This window comes from Anabrus simplex, chromosome 1, assembly GCF_040414725.1.
Source record: "Anabrus simplex isolate iqAnaSimp1 chromosome 1, ASM4041472v1, whole genome shotgun sequence".
NCBI lineage: Eukaryota > Metazoa > Arthropoda > Insecta > Orthoptera > Tettigoniidae > Anabrus > Anabrus simplex.
The window spans coordinates 511285698-511312979 of NC_090265.1; the positions used below are offsets into that span (position 1 = coordinate 511285698).

A 27282-nucleotide genomic window follows, 5' to 3' on the forward strand; every position below is an offset into this window, starting at 1 on the left:
CATCCTAATTGCAAATATAAGGTCTGTAGTTGACCTTCCTGGTCTGAAACCATACTGCTCTTCTTCCAAAATTGGTTCAAGAATATCTCTGATTCTGGTCTCTATTATTTTTTCCAATATTTTCAGGACATGAGACAGTAGTGTGATACCACGGTAATTAGTACATTTTCGTCGGCTTCCTTTCTTGAACAGAGGTACAATGATGCCCATCTTCCAGTCCTCAGGAATAGTATTTTCCTCCCATATCTTGTTGAGCAGTCTATAGAGCCATTGGATTCCTGGAACTCCCACTGCTTTCAGCATATCTGCACTTAGTTCATCTACGCCCACTGCCTTTCCTTTCTTCATCTCTTGAGCGCATTTTCAACCTCAAGCCATGTAATTGGTGGTTCAGTTGTGGTTCCTCGACTTGGCTCTCCTCTATCCGTTGTTATGTTTTCTGTATCTCCATTCAGCAGCTTTTTGAAATAGATCTTGAGTTCTTGTTTAATTTCTCCCTCTTCTTGTACCAGAGTTCCATCATCACGTTCTATTGCTTTTATGGTCTCTTGATCCCTTCGCTTGTTTTTCACTACTCTGTATAGCAATTTCATATTTCCTCTACTGTCCTCTTCCAGTTTGTCTGCAAACTCATTCCATTTCTTCTCTTTTTCTTCCCTTACAATGTTCTTTACAGCAAGTTTCTTGTTCCTGTATACTCCTTGAAGTCTTTGTATTTCTTGTTCATTTCGTTCTTGTCCCTGTTTTTGTTTCTCCTTGTCCAGTGCCTTCTTTATTTGGTTTCTTTCTTTCACCGCTGTTTTCACTCTATCGTTCCACCATGGTGTCTCCTTTTTTCTTTTGATAGAACTTGTAACTCCACATAGGTTTTTGGCTTCTACCACAAAGGTGTCTTTGAAGGCCTTCCATTCTTCATTAACGCTGGTTACTTCACACTTCGGCAAACTCTGTTGAATCCTTAGTTTGTATTCTTCCTTTATTTGGACTTCTTGCAACTTCCAAGTTTTAATCCTTGGTTTTTTTGTAATAAGTTTCTGCGTTTCATTTGTCTTATGTTTGAAATCTACTACCAACAATCTGTGGTCACTGCCCATGCTTTCACTAGGGATGACCTTTACATCTGTGATGTACCTGCCACCATCTTTATTTGTGATTACGTAGTCAATCAATGTTCTATACTGGCCATCCCAACTGTACCTTGTTATTCTGTGACTGTCTCTTTTTTTGAAGAATGTATTTTTGATTATAAGATCATTTCTTCTGCACAGATCTAATAGTTGTTCTCCTTCTGGGTTCCTTTGTCCAAATCCATGTGGACCAATGATGTTCTCGTACCCAAGTCTGTCTACCCCAACTTGCGCATTTAGATCTCCAATAATAATAATAATATTTTCCTCATTAACTGTATCTTCCAGGTCTTGCCAAAATTTCTCTTTGTCTTCCTCACTGCAGCCTGTCTGTGGGGCATACACTTGTATGATGGTGTACTTAGTGTTCTCCAGTTTCATGGACATTTTAATGATTCTATCACTTTTGCAGATAACTTCAGCTGTAGCATCAGTCCTTTCGTTAATTAAGAATCCAACACCATTTTTCGCTACCTTCTCCTGTTCACTCCAGTATAATTTATAACCTCCACGAAGTGTCTTACTTCCAATCCCTTTCCATTTGGTCTCACTTAATCCCAGTATTGATATTTTTCTTCTATCCATCATGTCTAGGAGTTCTTGTAACTTTCCAGTTAATGATAGAATGTTCATAGTTCCAATTCGGTATTTGGGTCTCTTTTTTATTTGGGGTTTCCTTTCAGAACATTGTATATCATCAGCCTTACGGTCATCATACTTTACAATTGTCTGAGAGGACGTGTCAGTCCGGTCTATAATATTCTTTCCGAGGCTCTTTTTCTTATTGAAAGCAACTATACTCAATACTCTCCTGCTGACTTGCTAGGCCATGGGTATAACTAAGTGCTGTATTTACTCGCCTATAACACCACTATTTTTCTTCTCTTTTGCTTATTTTCATCTTCAAAAATCGAGGAGGCTCTAAAACGTAAAATTTTCACATACAGTAATATACGTTTAAAAGCTGAAAAGGGATCATCTTCAAATCAGCACACAAATAGTTACAGTATTTAAATCTATACTTTATGTTACGCAAAAAAGTTATCACATTTAAACAATTATGTATAAAGGCTCCTCGTGCATTGTTACAGCTGATTGGTCATACTACTGAATGTCCCACCATAGCAACGCAGCATGGAGCTGGATTCAAAGCTGTGCAGCATTGTGATTTTGTCATGCGGCAACTACCTGAAATACAAAATATTTGTTTCTAATACTGACTATTTTATAAAATATTATAACCATTCATTTTTTTTTTTTCCTGCAAGTGTGCTTCAGATCATTTGGTGGGATCGTTGCTACTTTCATAGTCACGTGGCTTTGTCTATATCCTCATTTTTTACTCTGCCCATTCCAGAGTAGATTGTCTTCAGTTCCATCCAGAGCAGGAGGAATTCCTGTTTTAAGAAAACGTTTTGGACGATGTTGGGTGTGATTAGTCTCCGTGCACTTACGATCCACTCACAGATCACATGAAAGGGCAGTTGCTTGATTTTTCTGCCTTTTGTAATCTTATGCTTATCATTTACTATCCAACTTGCATAGAACCTAACGTGATCTTTGAATGGCTTATTTATGAAGACATCAAATGGATGTAAAATCGAAGTAAGGCCTCCTGATATGTTGGCTGGACAGGTCTGCATCCATGTTCGTCTGCTTTTTCACAGCATCCAACTCCAGCATATACTTGTTCAGCAGGGCTCCTGGTCGGTGTTTCCACTCTGTCCTCGGCTTCTATCCTCTTGTACTTGGACAAGTATTCCCGTAGGAAAATCTTCTTTCATTAAGTTTTCCTTTTAAATATAAAATACGGTAGAAACTCCTTGTCAGTTGTCACTGTTAACTTCACAGTGCATCCAATTTTTTTTTTTCATTAGATTTACCAGCTGCATTGATTGTGGTATTTGATGGCATACCAAAGAACAGTGGAATCCGATCAGCGTTGTCAATTTGAGACTGACGGTTGTTTCCAAAGTCTTCCTACAAAGTGGTAAAATTCAATAACTTCGTCAGTATAAACTGTTGAAAGCCTGGCACAGCGATTTCCTTCTCCATAAACTTACAGTAGTCCATTTCAGCACACGAAGCGTTCTGATCATCCTCTTCTTGCTTTAAAATCCTTTCCCTCTATGCCAAGACTTTGTGCAATTTCACATGTTTTAAATTGCACCATTTTGTGATTTACAGCATTGCTGTTGTCTCTTCCTTCTCTAGCCCACTCCTAAACTTTTAAGACCACATTTTCATGTTTTCCTTTCTTTGGACTGCAGAAAGTTTTAGATGTTTTCTTTGCTCCCAATAATTTGTGTGTCTGGTTACGACAATAACAGATCATACACGGCTGTACATTTTATTTAAGACTTGCTGCTGCCCATTTTCTGATGGGAGAAAGTGAACGTGAAATGATAAAAATGTTCGATAAACTTAACATGAAACTAGAATAATGTGGAATGAGAATTAATAAGACCAAAAGTATGATAATTGGAGGAAAAGGTAGAAAAGGGAGAAGAAATAGAACAAGTCACTAACTTCAGGTATTTGGGAAGTATGATCAGAGATGATATGCATTGCACGACAGATATTAAGAAAAGAATTGCCATAGCAAAAGAAGGCTTTAAAAAAAAAAATCAAAATTACTTTGCGGACTACTAAACAAAGATTTGAGGAAAAGACTTGCTAAGTGTTATATTTGGAGCATATCGCTGTATGGCGTAGAGACTTGGACATTGAGAAAGGAAGATGAGAGAAGATTGGAGGCACTAGAGATGTGGGTGTGGAGGAGAATAGAACGAGTGAAATGGGAAGACCAAGTAAGGAATGAGGAGGTATTACGAAGAGTTGGAGAAGAACAAAGTATGTTGCAAATCATTAGAAGGAGAAAAATTAACTGGATTGGACATTGTTTAAGGAGGGACTCTTTACTGAAAGAAGGAATAGAAGGAATGGTGAAAGGCAAACGAGGTAGAGGAAGGAAAAAATATCAAATGTTGGACAATATCTAAGGAAATAAATATTCGGACATGAAAAACTTGGCGCAGGACAGGCAACAGTGGAATAGGTTCATCCCATGACAAGACCTGCCATAAAGCAGAATACCTAAATGATGATGATGATGATCTGCATTTTCTGCAGCATATTTTAACACATTCAAGTTGAAGGATGTCTTAAAACTGATTCTCTTGCTCATTTTCACTCCTGCCTATATACTGGACGCTTCCTAATTACACATTACATGCAGCCATGCTGGACATGGAGGCCGGGAGCTGGAAGGGCATTGAGAAGTGTATGGTAGGGGGAGAGAGCAACCAAGACCAGTCAGTGCACAGGTGGTGTAGAAGCGTGGGTTTTACCAATAACCGAAATATTAAACTTGCTGCTTGGACACATGAAAGATTTTTTCAATGATTTTTTCCTCTGAAAATAGTTTAAAATATTGGCGAGTAAATACGGTAATATACACTTTTAATATTGGCGAGTAAATACGGTAATATACACTTTTGGTCTCTAATTTTGAGAGAGGGATGGCTTTCAACTACTACACATATCATCGCCGCCATTGATGATATGGTTTTGTGCACCGCAGGTATCGGAATACGTGAGATGTGACCCTGTGTTAGGTATGGGCATTATTTTCTTGTGGAAATAAGATGCAATTTGCTCTGATCATTGTCCTGCAGCTCCCTGGTGCCACATAAAACACTTGTTTTCATTATTTCTTTCACTGCACACTCTAACAATAAAATTGTACACCCACAACTGTCTCTTGTAATAAACTATACTGCTGCTCATTACTGGCATTGGCAGACACTATTGTATGTCAAATACCAGTATTTTCGTGCATTATTTTCAGCTGCTCTTTTAGGCATAACCTGCTAAAGCTAAGTGATTATCATATTCTTGCTTAATAATACCCTTACCTTCCTGATTACAACTCTTCAGCTTCATTTGAAACAAGTCACATGTTTTACAAATGTTCATCTTAGGTTACTTGAATCTTAATTCTGTCAAACGGAATACATCTTTGTAAACTTCTTAAGTCGCGTACACCTCGCACAGTTTGGTTATATTATGATGCAAGTATTTGTAACTGGTATGGAGACTCAAATAATGGCTATCAGCTCTGAAGGGATGATCCCTATTTCTGATGCTCAAAGTTACAAATGAGTGCCAGAGAAGAGAACACCATAGTCATTTTCTCATAAATGAAGAAATTCAAAATTTGTGGTAATGGAACTCTGTAAGCGTGTGCTAGATTTCATATGCGAATCTGAATTCTAGTGATGGTTATGAGATCTAGTTACGTGTTCTGCGAACAAAATGTTCTTCTTATAAAAGTAAACAATAAGGATTATTGGTGAGAAAGTGCTAATTTTATAACTATAAACAGTGTATGTTCATAACAAAATAAAATGTTGCCTGATAACATTTCCTTCAAGGCTTGCCTCATCCCGAGCAAGTACAGTACTTAGCAGGTCGTTCAACGCCCTGTGTGTTTATTTAACACCTAAATGAATGAAATCATTCATGAGTAACAGTCCATACAGAATATATCTGTGTGCAAATCTTCTGCCTGTGAACTTAAAAAAAAAAAAAAATTGGGCATAAATGGGTTAAAAATAAATGTGATGTAAGGAAAGATTGTGAAGGTAGGACTATTAGGCAATACCATGTGTTTGATACGAGAAATAATTATGGTCAGTGGAAAATGGTGAATTAATATTAAATCAACTTATGGGATGGGTTTAAACAGTGTTGAGGACTGTGAAAATAGATATGTACATTTAAAGGAGGTACCGAATGGGAAAGACTCGCGTTGTTACAACAGAGAAATAAAGCGATTAAGAAGCAAGTGCAGGTTGGAGAGAAATAGTTATGAATAGTTGTAGAAGTGAAGAGAGATTGAAGAAACGTATTGGTATTTGTTTTTTAAGTTGGCTAAGGATAACATGATGGCAAAAATACTTGGCAGTCATGAATTTTGGGGGGGAAATGTAAGGGTATGTAAGGTACTTTGTGGCACAAACAGGTTCCAGGAATGACATTCCAGGGATCATTAATGAACAATAGAAATGTTTATGGGAGGTCCTGCAGGAGGCAGCAGAAGTATTCAGTCAGTAATATGAGTTGGATGTAAGGTTAATGTCCAGGTAGTAGAGGTGCCCAATACTGCCGGAGTACTGAAATGTACTTGTGATAATAGACATTTACAAAAAGTTGAGAGCTAGAAAATAATTCATGATTGATAAGATTTCTCAGGATATACTAAAGGCAGTGGGTTTGAATATAGTGCTATATCTGGAATATTTGATTACTGTTTGCTTGAAGGAGCTATACCAAATGAATGCAGAATTGTTATAGTAGCACCAGTGTATAAAGGAAAGGGTAATAAACATAAAGCAGGATAATTACAAACCAGTCGGCTTGACATGTTTCATGTAAGCTCTGGAAAAACATTCTTTCTGATTATATTACACATATTTGAAAAATTAGTAACTGGTTTGATAGAAGGCAGTACAAGTTTTGGAAGGTTACTCCAGTGATGTTCAACTCACAGGATTCCAGCAAGATATAGCAGATATTTTAGATTCATGAAGTCAGCTGGACTGTGTCGCTGTTGACCTATCCAACCCTTTCGATAGCGTAGATCATAGGAGATTTACGTCGAAAATAAGAGCAATTGGACTAGACACAAGAGTGTTATGAGTGGCTAAATTTCTAGAAAATAGAACTCTGAGAATTAGAGTAGGTGAAACAAGAGGGTCATCTCCCAAGGCTATATTATTGGACCTTTGTTTTCTTACGTGTATATATACGATACGAATAAAAAATGGGAATAACAAATAAGGCTCTTTGCAGATGATGTATTACTGTATAGGGTAATTAATCAGTTGCAGCAAGAAGACCTCAACACTGTGAGATGGACAGCAGACAATGAATGGTATGATGGTAAATGGGGTGAAAAGTTAGGTTGTAAGTTTCACCAAGAGGAAAAGTCCTCTGGTTGAATTAATTACTGTGTTTAAGGGGGAGAGGGTTGAAAGTACCTCGTGGGGATCCCAGTAAGTACTTAGGTATTACGCAAGATCTTCATTGGGTTAATCACATTAACAAGATTGTAAATAAAGCATACAGATCTCTTCACATGGTTATGAGGGTATTTAGGAGTTGTAGTAAGGATGTTAGGGAGAGGACGTATAAGTCTTTAGTAATACATCAGAGTATGGTTCCAGTGCACGGGATCCATATGAGAATTAATTAATATAAGAACTGGATAAGGTCCAAAAGAATGCAGCATGATTTGTTCTGGGTGGGGGATTTCCAACAAAAAAAAAAAAGGTGGTACAGAAAATTTGGCAAACTTTGGGCTGGGAAGACTTGGAAGTAAGGAGACGAGCTGCTAGACTTAGTAGTATGTTGCAAAGACGTCAGTGGAGAGATAGTGTGAAATGACATTAGTAGATGAATAAGCTTGAGTCGCGTGCTATTAAAGGTAGGAATGATCATACTATGAAGATGTAATTTAAGAGGACAAATTGGGGCAAGTATTCATTTATATTAAGAGGAATTAGGGAATGGAATAATTTATAAAGGTGAACATTAAGACTAGGTAAACAATTGATAGGGAATTTGCCACGTGGGCGACAGTCCTAAATGTAGATGATTGGATGGACGGACTGATGGATCCTCTTTTTGCCACATTTGGCATTTGAAATGTCTCTTCTCCTCTCTAACTGCTAGTTATACTTCGGTATCCCACCACCAAGTTTCCTTCTTTTTTATTTTTATGAAACGCACACTGTTTGTTTGACCAAGAACTTCCTTTATATTTTCTCTGAACGCTGATAACACAGTGCACCAATCTTGTTCAACATTTCCTCCATCATAAAAAGCCTGCAATATACCAGTTTGTTGAAGTTCTTCTGTGAGACTTTTCATCAGTTCCTCCTGTAATCTCCACCACTTAGTTCTTACCTTTTGTCTCTTTCTACTTGAACGTCCAAATACTGTGATGTTAGCAACAAGTAGTCAGTGTTAGGAACCAAGGCTTTCTCTTGGGTTAACCTTACAATTTTTGACATTTTGAATAGTTTATCTCCATGCTAAAATGTATCAGATTTGAGGTTATTCCCTACCACTTTTATACCGTACAAAGTGTTCATCCATTTTCTCAAATAGGAAGCATGATTAGCTTAGCTGCTGCTTTCCCGCCCAGAAGGTTGAGTTTCAAATCCTGACCAATCCTTGGTGGAGATTTTCTAATTCATGTGGCATCAGGAAGGGCATCCAGCGTCAAACCCCAGGCAAAACAAAAATGTGCCTGGGTGGCTCCAGTGACTTCAAATAACTGGGATAACCTGAAGATTTATATTGGTTTTAAAAAAAAAAATATTGAACAAAGTTGTATCTTAAGCCTGAGCTGTTAGGAGAATTTCTTTACCCTCTTTAATCCCACGATATCCTCCATGGGATCTCTCAAACCCTAATATTTCCTATCCCACTTAGCCATTCTGATCTCCGGCCATTATTTGTCATTCATGTTGGGCAATATTGGTTAGGAACACATCTGAGTGTGACCAGAAATCTTTTCTAATGCTGAAATGACAGCCAACTTGTGGGGCATAGCACCGAGTACATTTAGGGCTTCACTCCCTGGCAGGAGTTTGATAGCTAAGATTGTCAGTCTCTCTTCCCTTTTACCAGTTCTTCTTTGAAGTCTTGGTCAAACATAATGTCAGTTCCGTTCCTCTTTCTATCGGTACATTTGTAGAAGAGTTTAAGACCATTCCCTCTGTCTTAAACCTTTCTATAGGTCTTCTGGATACAAGCAATATTCATTTTCCTTGCTAGAGTTTCTAAAAACTTTCTCCTGTTAGGGTTCGGATGTTCCATGTTGCAATCCTGATCTTCTGAACTTTCTTCTTTAGTCCCATACGTCAGAACTATGAGGTGGCCCTTTCCCATTTCTCACTGTCTCCAGGCCAAGAAACCACGTCTTTTATGGGGAACATCCTAGCATTTGCACTTCGGGCTGTTAGTGGTCCATATTAGATTTTTATAGCCAGCTGCCTCCCTCGTACTGAAAGTTACATAACTATATTAGGGTAATTTTGCGTATTGCCATGGAAATAAAAAGGGAAAATATCAATGTTACTCCTAGGCCAGCATTTCTTAATCTTTGAGAGACCACAGCCCAGTAAATACTTTTGCTATAAGCCGCCTGGTCCCAAAATTTACGCGTATGTTTCCAATTTCTTTAATGTTCATACATTTCACTGAAATAAGTATTGCGTGATCTTAAAATGAACACTGAATATGATGTACGATGTTGACAAAAAATAATCATGTCACTGTATGAATAAAATTGTCTGGCCTTTTATAGTATCTTCCAAGCCAGCATCAATTAGAGTATTAATTTATACTAATTTTCATTGATATATTACCCCGTTCTGACAACCAAAATGTTATAAAATATACAATGTTGATTATTGTACTATTACATAGATTTTAATGATATTAGTTTGAAAGGGAATGTTACTGGGAAAAATTGTTATTCACTGAACTTCACAACAGAAGTCAGTAGAGTAGGAGCAGCAGTAGGATGTCAACTCATCGACGAATCACTTGTCACAAATACATAGGCCAAAAGTTATTATGTGCATTAAATGTATTTTTATATATAAAATAGTATGAAACTCGATGTTCTAAACAAAACCGAAATTTTACTCCTCTGAGAATATTTTCACTATACAATATTTATTCATAAAAAAATGCTTAGAAATGTAAAACAATTCCAAAAGAATTTATCATGAGCCAGCAGTTGAGAAACTCTGACCTAGGCACCTGGCACTATTGTGATCCTTTGAATCTGGAAAACGCCTAGTAAGCTTCTGTACAATGTGCTAGTGTTGGCTACTGAATGTATGATTCGAAGCAGTGTATCGATTCATTCAAGTGTCCGAATGAATCGATTCACAGGAACGGCGAGCTCACGGCACACGATTCAGCTTACTCTCAGCGGACAGTGCTGAATGGCGCACTCACTGGACACGCGGAGAGCCGAGCTTCCGCTGCAGCGAGACATGCAGTGAGTCATGGCACATCGAAAGAATCGTGAACGAGCACGGCTCAGTGAGACACAAGATACACACGACTCCTTATCGGCTCACTGCAGCGAGACATACAGTGAGCCATGCTACACTGAAAGAATCGTATGCTATAATGGACTCTCGAGCTCAGCTCATTTGAAAATAATACCCATTTGCATTCACTGTCCTCTTCTTACAGGGAGGTTTAAACAATAGATGGATTTATTTGCAGTGTTAAAAAGGTAGTCACAACATAATTCTGAAGTAGCTAGTAAGTAGGTAGGCTATTAGGTTATACTATTTATTAGTTTAATGAATCTTAGTATTATAACTTAGTTGACATTTGACAATTAAACTCGACTCTAGCCTGCCCTATGACTAGGAGTCATGCTCATGACCACTCAAAAGTACCTGTTTTATATTGGGAAGAACGGCTCAGTATTCTCTCAGTTCATATGTCACATCGTTGCACAAGACTTCAATCATATGTGGACAGACGCAATAACAGTATGTTGAATCAGAAAACCAGCGGGCTGCTGTACATCTCGGGTAGCCTATACAAAATATGACTATAAAAAAAAATCCTCAGCTGATAGAAAAATACTTTTTTTTTTAAATGACTGAGCGAGTTGTCGTGCGGTTAATATCGCGTGGCTATGCCCTTTGCATTCGGGGGATGGTGGGTTCGAATCCCACCGTCGGCAGCCGTTAAGATGGTTTTTCCGTAGTTCCCTCCCAGCTATTTCATGTCCCATCGTTGCCAGAAGACCTATCTGTGTCAGTGCGACATAAAGCAACTTGTAAAAGAAGTACACCAAGGAATGTAAACTCCTCTACTCTTTTAAATATATATTTCCCAATCTTCAAAGGCAATCTGTCAACCTCCTCATGATTCAGTCTCTGTACAACCATGTAATATGTCTTATCATTTACCCGTGAGCCAATCTTTGCTGCTATTTCCTCTAGTTCCACAAATAACTGCCTAATTTCTAATTCATTGCAGCCAATAAGAACAATATAATCCGCATATGCAAGGACTTCCTGCTGTCTCCCCATTATGATACCAGCATGTACAAGAGCTAATTTCCTGATAATCTTGTCCAGTGCAATTTTGAACAGAAGAAGAGATAGTGCATCCCCTTGTCTCAGACCAGTTTTATTCTGGAAGGAACTTGATTTTCTGCCCTTGAGCAAAACACAGCTAACATCATCCACACACGGCTTGCACATGTTAATTAATTTTATGGGAAAGCCAAACTCTATCATGATGTTCCACAGCCCTTCTCTATGGATTGAATCATATGGCTTGAAGAAATCTATAAAGAGATAATGAACAGACTCCTTGTGTTCCTATGCCTTATCATTAATAGTCTTAATTGCAGGTGTGTTGTCTGTAGTGGATCTGTTACTACGAAAAGTGTTGTGATAGTCCCCAATAACACTTTCAGCAAATGATTTTAAACGCTCTAAAAGAATAGAAGACGGAATTTTATAGGCCACGTGTACAAGCGATATGCCACGATAATTTTGAAGTTCTTCCTTATCCCCTCCTTTATGAATTGGGACAATAAGTGATTCCTGCATTCTTCAGGAATAATTTCATCATGCCATATCCTTAGAATAATCTTATATATGTATTTATGTAATCTTTATCCACTGTATTTAATAAGCTTAGCAGGAATGTTGTCACTACCTGATGCTTTGTTTTTAAACGTATAATACTTTGTAATACCTCTTGTTATGATGGCTCTGGTATTTGTTCTTCTGATGGCGAACTATAGAGCGTTCCAACCTTAAATTGCAGTACAGCGTAGATGGAGCGCGCTGTTGCGAAATCGACTCTTGAAGATCACGCTCGAGTGTGACTCAAACAGGGCGTCACAGTTTCACATTTATCGTTTGCAATTTTGTTATTTTAAGTCCATTCATTCATAAATTAATATTTTTAGGATGGTAAAATAAATACAACACACTTTAATCACTGGCGTTGCTCTCAGACATTGGACGTACACCTATCATTTCTGCAAGGCCTGATGTTCCCGCTTTGGATGAACCGGGTTTGGGAGATGAACTTGAGGATTATCCAGACGATGAAGAAAGTCGTATTAAAAACTTTTCATCGTCGACATCGTCCTGTAATTCGTCTGCTTTCCACAAATCTCTTTCATTTTTCTTTACTTCGTTCACTAATTTGCCCAATTTCTTAGGTTTTTATGGCATAAAAGTATTAGTTCAGCATTTGGAACAAAACCATGTTCATTACCCGCGTGGACTACGGCAAATCACGGTCCTCGACTTTTCCGAGGCCTAAGTCCCGAACTCACCCCTTCATTGGCTGCCTGCTGTGCACTTTTCACTGTCGTATCCTTCCATTCTTTTGTCACTGTGTGCCCAATATTTACCCACGATTCATCTGTGTAAATTATAGCTTTAATTTGTGCCCTCAAACGTTTTATCTCCCTGAGATATCTGTGCCTCCAATTTATAATTTCATTGGTTTCATTGAAAGCTGCTTTATTACCCCGTCTTAAATAACGGAAGCCTATATCATGTAAGAAGCGATACAACGTAGTTTTGGAAAATCGTGGCAAAGAATCTTCTCCATTTACCCGACTCAAAATCACGTTCAATGTCGGTGGTATATTAGCAAATAAAAGAAAGTGAACCACCTAACGCACTCCACTTCGCACAATTTCATCATATTTAATTTTCCTTGCATTTTTCTGCCGTCCTTCTCTTTTTCTTTCTTTTTCTTTTTTTGCGGGAGTTCGCAAATGACCATGTGTGTGTTCCTTCCTTATAGCATAGATTGTTCTTTCGGAACAACCTGTAGCTTTAGCTGTTTCACTGACTGCGCTGCTTATATTCATAGTCTTTAAAAAATAATCCAGGACACTCGTTATAATATTGCGTTCTTTTCCCATGAGTTTACCTACGGAACATTTCTTTTTAATCTGACAATCCATTGTACATCCTTCTGCACTTTTTCTTCGAACTAAGAACCCCCCGCACGAGCACGAACTGACAACTACACAGACTACACAAACACAATCTACTTGTCCTCAAGAACTATGCATTTATCACTGAACTTGTCCGGCTCCATGGCTAAATGGTCAGCGCGCTGGCCTTTGGTCCAGAGGGCCCCGAGTTCGATTCCCGGCCGGGTTGGGGATTTTAACCTTCATTGGTTAATTCCAATGGCTCAGGGGCTGGGTGTGTGTGCCTTCTTCAGCATTAGAATTCATTACAGGTAGGACCCCATTCTTGTAGACGCGCAGGTCGCCTATGCGGCGTCAACTCGAAAGACCTGCACTCGGCCTCTTTGGAGGCCACGCGCTATTAAATATATATATATCACCGATCTTTATTTAATCAATCTTATAATACTGATTAAATGAACACCACGGCACACGGCTGTCAGTATATTTAAAAGCTCAGCCAGCCGAGTCACTCGTGAAACATAAACAAACGAGACGTTCTCCCTGTCATAAATTAAGAGATAACGAGATAAGGACTCGAGGTATGATTTAAAATTAACTTCCATATCCGAAGACCGTTTGCTTTGCTTTAACCACACCATTGTCCTTCTGCACTTTTTCTTTGAAATTAGATTCCCAGGCACGAGCACGAACTCACGAACCACACACACGAAATACACTTTCCCTCAAGAATTGTATATATGTCACTGATATGTATTTAATCACTATTATACACAGTGATGTAGTTGGAACAAAATATTTACAGGAACTCACTTTATTAATTCAGCACTTTCCAAATGGACTCGTATTAGGTGTCAAAATCAGCGGCCTTATGTTTCCGACAAGTTGTTTCGTCAGCTGAACGTTTCCTCTTTCGTAGCCATGACTTGACATATGGTTGTGGGTTAAATATATGCACAGGGGGTCCAACGCTGCTTATGAAAATAAGTCCGCTTGATCTTGCAACCAGCAGCCTATTTCTCTTTTCGGCGTGGATCTCATTGTACACCCATGATGTTTCAGTGCTATGTGTAGATTATAAGATATTCTTACTGAATTTAAAAATGTTGCGTCATTCTAAAGCGGCAAAATATTTTCCGGAACGGCGTTCCGGTCCAACTAAACTACTGATTATACATACTACTGACGAAATGAGCACTGCACTGCATGCGACTGTCTGGAAATGTTAAAAGCGCATGTTTGGGAGATCACTACCGGTACTTCAGCCAGCCACACAGACAGCAAACCGAGTCACGCGCGAAACCGAAATTCAAGGAGGTATTCTTCCTGTCACAAATTTGGAACTAAGCAAGATAGGAACTTCGGGATTGTTTTAAAAATAACTTCCATATCTGAAGACCATTTGCCTCGCTTTGACCCCCCATGGAAATTCAATAGGAAAGACGCTGGCCAGCGACTGACTTTTTCATGCCTGCACATAAAATTCCCTGAACATGACTGAAAATAAACGCATATACCGCATTTTGTTATCGTTTAAAATTAAAAATAAACTTATCTACATCGAGCTGAAATGTTTCTTTACCAGCAGTGAAAAAAATTATTAAAATAATGAATATAAAATAGGAGTTATGACATAAGTTTTATGCAATGAAGATTTTGCATTTGGCGAAATTTCCATTATATTACCATTTTCACACTAAATTATCTTTTTTTTACATTTTTTTTTTTTTTGTTAACGGCATCAAATGCGCCTTGAAATTCTGTACATAACTCTATATTCACCCATTTTAACCGATAACATCTGATTTACGGATATTTGGCAAACCCGCTGCATTACAGTAGGACAGCGCTACCCGCAAAACATGGGAGAAGGAAAGAGACGGAATTATCCCATTACTGCTGTACTGCAATTTAAGGTTGGAACTCTCTATAGATGGTTTACCACAACAGGTTTCTGGATTATCACAATTCAGCAAGGAATCGAAGTATTGCTTACAGTAATTTAATAAATTGTCCTGATCAGCAATTAAATGTCTACACTTATCTTTCATAATACTCGATCTTGGTTGAAATCCTTTTTTAATTGTGTTGACAGTTCCATTCATCTAGCAAGATGTTCCTGTTTCTGTAGTCATCTTGGATTGATTCTTTTTGTTGTAGACTTTTTTTCTTTCTCCAAATTAATTTGCTACATTCTTTCTGCTTTTCTCTGTATAGTTCCTCAACATCTACATTCTTATTAGTCTGCAGTCTCTTATTATGCCATATTGCCACTTCATTAACTGCATCTTGACATGTCTCATTGAACCGTTTCGGTTTTTTTTTTACTAACACCTTTTGGTATCACTTTCATTGCTACTGTTATGATTTGTTTTGTGTTATGCTAGACTGAGTGGCTCAGACGGTTAAGGCGCTGGCCTTCTAACCCCAACTTGGCAGGTTCGATCCTGGCTCAGTCCGGTGGTATTTGAAGGTGCTCAAATACGACAGCCTCGTGTCGGTAGATTTACTGGCACCTAAAAGAACTTGTGCGGGACTAAATTCCGGCACCTCGGCGTCTCCGAAGACCGAAAAAGTAGTTAGTGGGACGTAAAGCAAATAACATTATTTTTATTATTATTATTATTATTATTATTATTATTATGTTTTGTGTTATTCCACATTCGTTCACAAACTTCGTCATTTGTTTCATCAATGCCTTCTGTAGGATCTTCTCCCAGAATATCAAATCTGTTTGCAATTTCCACATTATACTATCTTTCATCCTCCTGCTTCAGTTTCTCAGTGTCAGCTTTGCATCTTTCCTCACTCTGTGACTTACAAGAGGTTTTCAACTTAATTTTAACAAGCAATTATCATATTGTGATCAGATCTTATCTCAGCTCCTCTGTAAGCTCTCATATCAGATAGGGAGCTTCTGTGCCTGTTTTCAATTAGTACATGATCTATCTGATTGGTAGTCTTACCGTCACATGAATACCTTGTTTCTTTATGTATTTGTTTATGTGGGAAAGTGGTACTCCGCACATTCATGTTTGTAGATGTAGTGAAATTGATTAATCTAATGGCATTATCATTGCTTTCGTCATGCAGACTTTCCCTTCCTAATGTTGACACAAAAATTTCTTCCTTTCCAACTTTTGCATTGAAATCACCCTAAATCATTTTGACATGTTTTGGTAATTTATTCCACAGTTCTAACACTCATAAAAGAAGTCGTTAACGTGATCATCCTTGTCGTTTGTGGAGGCATGGCAGTTCACCAGTGATATGTTAAACCATTTAGAACATTCACATGTTCAAAGGACAGCACTGACGATACTTGTGAATTTTGGACACAAAATGCAGTACCGTAAACTGGGGTTACTTTGTTACAGTTTGACAATTTCTTCAATATAATCGGAATATCATTATGTATTAAGGTTTTTCTATATTGCTGTATGCTTCCATCCTTTATTCATGTTTTGCAACAATTTTTATACATGTATATGCATTTAATCACTTAATATTTCAAGAACTTGTCACAATGTTACCCCATTAAGTGGGGTTACTTTGTGACACCATCTTTTTTACCATTGCATTCCCATTTTTGGTGCAGATATCATAAAGTTACCCCCATTAAGTAGTTACTTAAGACTTTGGCTTAATATAAAAGGAGTATTTCTTTCACAACCATGTTAACACAACCCACTGTAAATTTTTTAAACCCTCAGATATAACCACTTGAAATATTTGCATTATTCAAGTGAGAGTAATTTACAAACTGTTTACTTTGCGCTGTGTTTTGTGAGTTCTGGAATTTCATAGATTTCAAGTTTTCCTCTTTGTATAGTTGGATTCATTTTACACCATATTTCGTCATCAGCGTACTATATTTCATCCTTGATATCCAGCCACTTCACGGTGCTATCCATAGGATTGAAAACTGCACCTTGCTTGTGTACTGTCGTTACAATTCCTGGATAGTACTTGGTTCAAATATTACAGTTACCCGTGTTCCAACGATCGTATCATTGGATTCCAAGATACGATTTTCACGAATAGGAAGTTTTTCAGAGACAGGATTAAATTCTTCATGCAAGGAATTGTCATTCAACTCAGTACGGATGTCATCATTGTCAATTTTACTTTAATCCTCTTTTCCGGTGTCTTTAATGTTCTTTGAGCGACAGTTCCCATTGGTGCCACTACAGCTAGGAATCTAATCTTCAGTGTCAAAATCTGAAGCTGTCATACCTCTTCCAGGTGGCACGTCTATACATCTCCCCTTTCTGCAGCCATTATTTGTTACCTTACCTCTTTTGAGATTCAGGTGCTCAATAAAACTTACTTACAGCTTGTTTCACAGCATCACCTTCTACATCAATTGCTCTGTTGTACATGTGCTTCAGAACTTCTTCAGGGCTTAGAGGGCAAATGCCACATTTCCTGTATCAAGAACGTAGATTATTTGGACCAATTTCAAGTAGTTCTCAATTAGATCTTAAAAAGAGATGGACATTATTGGTTCGGTATAGTGGAACATCGTTTTCTGACTCCATATTACTAAAAAAAGGCAATTTTAGAACACTGAGTTTATTTTGTGGCAGAGCCATTGTTGTCACAAAGTTATTCCGTAAACTTCTCCTCTTTATTTTATTTTGACATAACTGAAAGAAAGGTCAAAGCAACATGAAAATCGTGCATGTTTATCAGGAAACGTGAAATTAAGATTTCCACTAACTTTGGTGTATGTACCTCATTAACGTTTTCTGTTGCCGACAAAAGTTTCCCGCTATTCACAAAATCACGTGCTCAGTACAATATACAAAAAGGCTCTCTGTTGCCAACAATGTAGCACTTAAGACATTACCATTGTACACACAGGTAGCTGCATTATTGGGGAGTGAAAACATATACTATTCATTGTCAGATGATCGATGCATATCCCGCAAAATATGAAATTATTATTTGGCTCGCACCTGTCACAAAGTAACCCATGCAGTCACAAAGTAACCCCGATTTACGGTACCAAATTTGTGGGGTCCAGTTTCTTTACCACTCTTAAAATGTGTATACTTCTCCATGTCCTGTACACTATTACTTAATAATCTAGTCTTGAATTGCAGCAATTCCCACTCTATACTTCTCCAGCTGTTGACTGAGGATTTTGAAGGATCCAGGTTCATACAGGGTTCTTACATTCAAAGTTCCTATTCACAAAGCCAATTTCCATTGCAGGGTCATCATATTTTGATATCCATTCTTTTTCATACGAGGCAAATATGAGATATTCGTAACAACCCTTTTTTTTTACGCAGTAGAGCCATTAACCCTATGTGCAACCACCAACCTGGAGGGCCAGAGACTTTTCTGTCAGGGTTGCCATACCTTAGTCGAGTAGTCCCAGTTTTAAGGCGCCAGGTACTCGCCCTCACACCTATTAGAATAAGATTTGCTGGTTATAATGTATAGCAGGTGGTCCGTCAGCCAAATATTTCTTGAGTTTTAGCAGGTACACTTACTCAACATGGGTGAACCCTCCAAGGTTCACAACCAGCCAATGCTTGGGATACCCATTCAGGTCTTTAATGGAGCGGTTTCCCGTTCCCTTCCTTATCCTATCTTGTTGGCCATCTAGTGGCTCTTCCAACTTTATGAGCAGTTTCTCACTCTCAAGGGCAAGAGGGTGCCCATTCTTCTGCCCACTCATCCGCCCTCCTAGGAGACCGTTGGAATTTGGTAGAAGGTGGTTTCCTTATACTGGTGATAGCGCCATCTTCCTCTCTTGCAACAAATCACCACTATAAACATGATTATTAATCACTCTTTATCACTTCACTAATATCCTCAATATCACTACCTCCACTATCGAAATCCATATCAGATTCAATCTCCTCTAAGATTTCCTCCGGATACATCTTACGTTTATATGCGGCAGCCATAATTCAAACACAATGTTTACAATTGTGTGCCAAAAGAACAAAGTTTTCCTGGAGAACTACATGCAGAAATAATATGAATTAATTGGTTTAAAGTGTGGTTAGTAGATGACAGAAGCATATAACACAGTTATAAGGCAGATTGAGTATATTCGATTGCAACACCAGCAGGCCATTTCAGGAAGCTTGAGTATATTTGATCACAGCAGTAAAGCTGTTAGTGTGAAAACCCCAATAGAGGTATTTCCTTATATTTACACCTAGGTTCTTACATTCATCCCCATGACTGCTATCACCCCATCAACACAGTAATTAAAAGTGAGATAACTTCTCCTCTCGGTGAAACTTACAACTTTTCATCCTGTTTGTTTTCTCTGATGCATGAAACGGTCCTTCAAAGATACTTAAAATGAATGCAACATTTGATTTTTTTCCTATTTTGTATCAAGAATTGCAGTGGTATTATGATGATCAGACATTACTTCAGGTGTGCATTTTGGTTTTCAAATGAAATCTGGAGACGTACAGCTTCAGCTTCAGTGTGGAAGTCGGGGATGTTGAGGTGGTCTGCCATTAGGACTTCATCATTTGCAAAAGCCAGGTAGTTGATGTTAACTGTTTTGGATCCAGTGCCCAGACTAATACCAGTATTGAGAGGTCTTATTGAGTGGTCTGTTTCTTCTCACATGGATCACCTCTCAAGAAAACAGTTGAAAATAAATGGTGAGAACACATTGCATTAACGAGCACCAGTCATAAGCTCATATTTTCCTCATGAATTTTGCTTGTGAGTGGGAGTTGGCCTTGAGTTTGATGTTCTTTTTTCCCACTCCCATCTCCTTGAGGGTATCAGGAAGACTGGATTTGTTGATTGAGTCATAGACCTTACTGAAATCAACGAAAGTGGTTTGGCATGAAGAAATCTAAGTTTGATGATGCTCTTTGGTGAAAAAATGTATTTGTAGCCGGAGTGGGTCTTATGGAAGCTGGTTCACTGTTCTCCTATCTAAGGATCAAGAACAGGTTCAATGCGACTTTGAAGTATTTTTGACAGGATTGTATAGGCAACTGGATTAAGAGAGAAGTATACCTCTGTAGTTATTCACATCTGCTCTGCTTCTGTTGTTCTTCTGTCCAGGCTCATCCGATCTTTTTACTTCGTCCTTCGGCTTAAAACCCTTCCAAGTTATTCACGGTGTTACTAAATTTATTTCTAACGTTTGGATCCCTGAGATGTTTAACCTTTCCTTATCTTTCCACATTTCCTTAATCTTGCTGTAGTGGTATTTTTTTCCAGAAGTAAAGAAATATGTTTGGTTAGTCTCTTTCTGTTTATTCTGTACAAATGTCCTAGAAATGCCAGCCTCCTCCTCTTTATGGTCTGATTCTTTCCACCATCTAGTAAATTTCTTTTTTGCTCTGAAGTTTCCATCCTCCTTCAGTCTGGATGGTACCAAGCAAGCGGCTGTGTGATTAGGGTCTCGCAGCTGTGAGCTTGCATTCAGGAAATAGGGAGTTTGAACCCATTAAGGCTACTGCCGCTTCCTTCCCACTCCTAGCCCTTTCCTATCCCAACGTCGCCATAAGACCTACCTGTGTCAGTGCAATATAAAGCAAATTGAAGAAAAATCTAGACAATGCCCATAATTTTTCTGAGGAATCTTCTCTAGCTTGTCCAACTAGTAGTTTATGTGGACAGGCATTCTGTTTTAACCACAGTGTTATGTTTCATTTTGGCCTTCGAGGATATGCATTTCTTGTTGTAAATGTTTTTTATTAATCCATATGCGTGCTCTGGATTTTTCTAGTGCATTCGCCACTGACTGCTTTTTTAAGAACAACATTATTAATGGGTGAGAACCCATTGCCTCGACAAACACCAATCATAATCTCGAAGGAATTTCTCCATGATTTCACTTGTGATTAGGTGTTGGTCAAAAATTATTATTATTATTATTATTATTATTATTATTATTATTATTATTATTCACTTACGAATAAAATATTTCCAATGATGCTGTGCACTTATATTTCAAATTCAGTTATTTTGATATATCTGACAAAGAAATGAAGACGTTCTTAAGGGATTGAATGTGAAACCAATAATAAGTTACATCTGTGATTACAAAAAAAAAAACTGGAAAAAGTCATATTCAAAGGATGGAATCTGGAAGACTACCAAAGGAGATCCTATGCTACCAACCAAGGGGAAACATATCTATAGGACATCCAATGGAGCAATGGAGAGAAAGTGCAAGACCATAAGGGGACTCTTGGCCCAATACTTGGAAAGAAGTAAGGTGATGATTATATATGAGTTAGAATAATAGTGTCCAAACCACAAAACCTTGTATATGTAGCTCTTACTTCAGCCATGAAGAGAGAATATTTGCATCCAAGAAATATAAACACTGCATTCACACACCAGGAGATTTGAAATCAAGATACCTTCTTGAGACTACAAATTTTGATCTATTTTGCAGTATTTACATGCTTGTTAGATATCAAAATAACAATGAAGTTCATTACATGCAGTATCAAAATAGTTCAGACGATCTCACCAGAAGTGCTTCTTACTGTTTGGTGCTGGTAATTTCGTTACTTCCCTCAAAATAACTAGTATAGTCATCGCCACGTCTTGGTTGTACAGCATTTCGTAGGTGAATCTTATTGACCAGCCATTCTGGAAGTTCATAATAATATTGTATGATCTCAGCTGCTGCCAGAATGAAAGTCTTGACAGTTGGGAAACTTCAGTCAATTTCAAGATTCCACACTTATCAGCAGGTCACGCATCTGTAGTTGACTACAGTTGGTGCTTCAATAAAATACTTCATTAACTCAACTGAATGAACTGCTAACATATTCGCCAGTCTTTTATATATGCCGACTTGAATGACATGGGGTATTATGGATTTTGCCATCTTAAAAATCCACCAGCTTTGACCAGGCTCAAACCCAGCTAACAAGAAGCTCCCATGGTAACCACCAGCAACGGCAGAAAGTACACAATACTAAGTTTAATCAGATCACCTCTGACTCTGAGAATGAGTAGTTGCTTTTTTAGCTTGAAAGTTCTCCCTCTGTCCTTTAAGTTGGATAATGTGATGTATGGACAGCTGAACTCGCTTGTGTCTTCCTTTTGTACAGGCAGCACGTCAGCAATTGGAACGCCTTCCTCGCAGACAGACCCAGGCAGCATCTTCTGCCAACTCTGCTGGGGCTGGAACTGCCTCGTCTGCTGCCTCTACCGCTACAGGAACTCACGCAACTGCACCATCAGATTCAAGTCCCAATCAGTCCACACAGAACTCCCAGTTTTTGCTATCCAGGTGAGCAGAATATGCTTCTTTCACTTTGTTAAAGTTTCCTTGTGGTTGCTTATATGTCTTGTTTCACTGAGGACAGCATTCTTTTTGAACTTTTCTAGGAAGGTTTGCAATGAAAACAGTGATGTATCGCATGACATCATCTAGAATCAATCGGACAGAAACAGTTTATATATTTTGTCAGTTAGTGGCATCTTGCCTTTTGAAATATTTATATTGATTCTTAAATGATTTAATGATTTTACCTTTTTTCATTTGTATACTATATCCTTGGGTAACTGGTTCGCGCTTTTGTCAGCAATTCAATGCTTGACAACACTCCATATTAAGATGGGTTCAGGGCACTGGGATAAGGAGGTAATCTTAGCACTCTGTGATCCAAAGATTTCAAGTAATCATCCACGGCATTTACTGGTGCTGGTTAATGTAATTTCACAAAGTAATTCACACTTGCATAGATCTTGATCAAAATGCATGTTATTTGTCGTTAGCCATGTCTCTAATTCGTATTTCCTGCTGGATGATGGTGCTTTATAAATCCGATGGGTGTGGTACGATGCATTGCCCATCCCTCTGATACAATAATCTGGTATGTTTGGTATCAGCTTTGTTTTAAGCCAAGTGATGAAGTTCTTGTCATTCATTTCATGATGGTAATCTGCAGATTTTTTTTTTTTTTTTTTTTTTTTTTTTTTTTTTTGCTAGTTGTTTCTTACGTCGCACCGACACAGATAGGTCTTACGGCGACGACGGGAGAGGAAAGGGCTAGGAGTGGGAAGGAAGCGGCCGTGGCCTTAATTAAGGTACAGCCCCAGCATTTGCCTGGTGTGAAAATGGGAAACCACGGAAGACCATTTTCAGGGCTGCCGACAGTGGGGTTCGAACCTACTATCTCCCGAATACTGGACTGGCGGCACTTAAGCGACTGCAGCTATCGAGCTCGGTAATCTGCAGATTTAATTTTTGACTTGAACATACACAACCCGCCTGGTACAAACCCTTTTTCACTACCTGCATGAACTATGATCCATCTCTGACCTGCACTGTCTGCTGAAGTCAGAACGTCTTCAGTTGAATCGTCCTGCCAATACTTCTTAAGAGTATGTGATGGATGGGTGTATGTTTCATCCAAAAATATGATGAGTCTGTTCTGTTCACCCAGCTTGTAAAGTTCTCATGTACACCAACCTCATAAACACACTATTGTTTCCTTCTTTCAGTATTTTCCTTTTATTTTGACACTTCTTAAATTTAGAGCCTATCTCGAATGCTACATGTGCCTCAGATGTTCGCAACTCCCCTTGTGTTCCATGTCATCACGGAGCATAGATCGTAATTTCCTTAATGTTGGTATTTCCTTCTTCATTTCATAATACTCCTGAAACTTCTGCCTGATGATGCACTTATCCATATCATCCAGTACAGTATGATTTTCTTAATCACTTTACTGTTTTTACGTGGAGTGGATAATTTCGTCCCATTATGCTCTGCCACTATCCCCTCCCTTCTGATTTTCTTAATGTCTGTGATTTTCCTGTTACTGCTGAAGCTAGTTTAATTGCTTGACTTGAAGGTAAGCTAAAGCAGTTTGCAGACTTTTCTAAATCACAGAAACTACCGTATCTTCTCAAGTAAGTAACACACTTTTTGATGAAAAATACAGGTGAAAACTTTGGATGAGTAAATTATTCAAGGAATTCAGGTATTAAAAAATTATTTACAATTCATTTACATTTAAAAGATACATCAAATAAAATATAAACACAATTGGTTCAACTCATTCGCAGTTATCGTCATTTGCCGTAAAATTACGGCGTGAGATTTTTTCTGAAAAGTCAAATAAGGTACCAGTACATCAGGTAAGTTGGACACGTGGGTTTGTAGTATTGACACTGGAAAATATTCTTCCCGTTACGAGCTGACAATACGACCTGAAATGAAATAAACTTAAACTAATAAAAATGAGCGTGGAAATTTTATTTGAGGCATTGTTTTTCATTTTAGAACAATGTAAGGTGCAAGCTTTCTGCCATCAGCTGTTATAGTAAGCATTGCAGTACATCGTTATTTTTCGCTTCCGTTAGTGCATACGATAACACTCGATGTCCCTTTCTTATCGATTGTTCGACTTTGTGACACATGGGAACTGATAAGCGTTTGACCTGCGGTTCCTATTTGACAGATCAAATTTTCCTTTAATTTAAGCTTCTCAATCACAAAGCGATTAAAATCAAATACTTTTTGGTTGAAATCATTCATCATTTTTTGGCATAATATTGTTCTTTGTCGAAGAGAAACTCCTTCTCTACTCATAAAATTAATCATCCAGCTGTAGCTAACCTTCAAATCCGGGACACTGATTTCATGTGCAGCAGCTATTTCTTGTCCTTTATAAAACAGCATTTTGTGAGAAACGGCATATCCAACATTGCATAACGAAATCATATATTTAAGCAGATCCCCCTCTACTTTCGGAAACCCACCTTTTGGTCCATGAAATGCTTTGCGAGACTTGTTGGTCGCTTGAAGTGCACTTCTCTATTACCGCGGTAGCGCAAGTTGCATTTGGACACTGAATACTTGCGGTCCGCTGCCCTATGCCCGTATGTTTTGGCGTAACTAATCACCACAAGTTTATATGATGCAATATTACTCAAATTCTTGCTCACTGTGGACTCTCAAACAATTTTGAGATCACAGAAAATGCATGTCCCTTACCCAAAACACTTGTAAAATATGTTTGTACCAGACTGTAATAAGCATCACTAGTCACTTCTGCGCTGATTCTCTCGCTGAATTAGTGCATTGGTATTTCCTACCGACTGATAGCAGCATGTAGGATGCTAAATAGTTGCGAAATTACAAGCTTATAATACATATTTACAAGGGAGCAGTTTGGGGAGAAAGGATACAAAATGTTTGTCGAATTTCCCATTGTAATATGTGAATTTTATATCTTAGTATTTACATTTTAATTACAAATCAGGTACCTGATTTATGCCTTGAGATAGTACTATGACTGTTGATGCCCTCAAAGAAGTGCGAAATATGTCTCATATGGAAATAATTATAAATTCCTAAATGTTTAAAGTTTCTAATGTATTGAATAGGTGACATAATAAACTATTTAGCATCCTACATATAGTATCTTCAATACGGATCATTAATGATATTTATCACTTGCAATGATAACAGCACGTTGCCCAGTACTTGGAATGCCTGATTTTGCAATAGGAAGGTTGCTACTGTAGTAGCTGACATCTTTATTTCGAAACTCATCCGAAGCACGTGATGGTTGTTCGAAAAAGCGGTTTTGTCAAATACGTGAACATTTCCTTTTTCTCCACTTTGGACCCAAAAATATTGGGATGCGTAAATTATGCAAGGGCGTTAATTATGCGAGAGAATACGGTAATTACATTGCGTACTATCTGTCTTCCTGTGCTATAAAAAACTTTGTTTTATCGCTCGCCATCACTTTACACATGGATATAATAACTACTTCCAATAGGATAAAATATCACATTCCAAGAAAGATGTCATGGAAAATCTCTTGTTCAATATAGGGCTGAACTGACTGTTTAGGCCTAGTTCCCATTCAGTGTTGCCAAGCCACCCGCAGTGTTAGGCAAAGCATGGAGCTAGAGCACTTCAATGCTGGCTTAATGGAAACATATCCCCCATGGGAGCTGGGCGAGCACTGACCTGTGGTCACTATTCGGCAACATTGGGCCATCTTCACTTGTATTGGCTCATGATCAGGCACTCCCTTGTACAGCTTAGAAGGCTGTTGGTCTTGCATGACTAGGACAGGAGGAAGTTCTTCCAAGTTAGCATTTCTTCGGGGTTTCACTTAGAGTTGCCAAGCTCTAGACTTAAGACGGTACCTAAAATGGCCAAGGACAACATTCTGAAGGCAAGTATACTTTTTGTTGCCTTCGATTTAAGACCCTTTGAAATTTTGGAGGGTTAAGTCTTCATTAATCTGGTATATGAGCTGCTCAGACTGGCAGTCATGTTAACGAGCGTTAAAAATACTGTTATCAAAAGAAAATCTAGAGAAAGAATTGAATACTATTCGTTTCATCGCAAAATATAATGGATACAACTCATTTATAGAACGAATCATTAAAAAATGTAAACATTGACCAAAGTCAACATTAACAAAAGAAAGATCAAACCCCTCCATATATTCCACCTTCACCTTTAATGAAAACATACACAGTATAGTCAGTGTCTTCAAGAAACGCAGTACCAAAATTTCATATAGAACTAACAGTAGAAACATGGAAATAGTGCATAATTCTAAGTCAATAAACAAAACCAACATTTTTGCAAAGTCAGGCGTCTACTGCTTTAAATGCTATAACTGTTTTTCTTCATATATCGGGCAAACCGGAAAAAGTTTTAAAATTGTATATATCGAGCACACTGCCATCAAGTACAATAGTTTCTTGGCAATAGGCCCACACATTCATGACTCAAATCATAGTTTCAGCACTATAGATCAAGACTTAGAAATTCTTGAGAACATAAACAAAGGCCCCTTACTCGACATTACAGAAAACTTGTTTCATTCATCTGGACCAATTTTTCAACCCCAATCTAAACCTGAATGAAATTACAGAAAAACTCAACATCTTGTTCGACTTTTTAATCAAAGTCTTTAAATGCATTCAATTCACGAATAAGCGATTGTTCTTTTACGCTTTGCGCAATACTCTCTCGCGCCGCACACTACCACCACTTCTCGTCTCCCTCATCCGCCTTAAACACCGCCCTCTCACCCCTTCCCCCTCCCCTTTCCACATAACAAACATCAAGCACGCTGCACGAGGTGAGTCCCATATTTTGTCACACATGACCGTGAATTTGTCTTG

At 38.2% G+C, this 27282-nt stretch overlaps 1 protein-coding gene across 5 annotated transcripts in view; it reads left to right on the forward strand.

Moving 5' to 3' along the window:
* Window positions 1-27282, forward strand: part of LOC136857039 (E3 ubiquitin-protein ligase KCMF1) — a 320855-nt gene that overhangs the window by 278909 nt on the left and 14664 nt on the right. For all 5 annotated transcript variants that reach the window (XM_067135395.2, XM_067135392.2, XM_067135393.2 and 2 more), the window contains exon 7: window positions 22224-22405. In XM_067135395.2, coding sequence (XP_066991496.1) covers window positions 22224-22405 — 182 coding nt within the window. The remainder of the gene's footprint in view (window positions 1-22223; window positions 22406-27282) is intronic.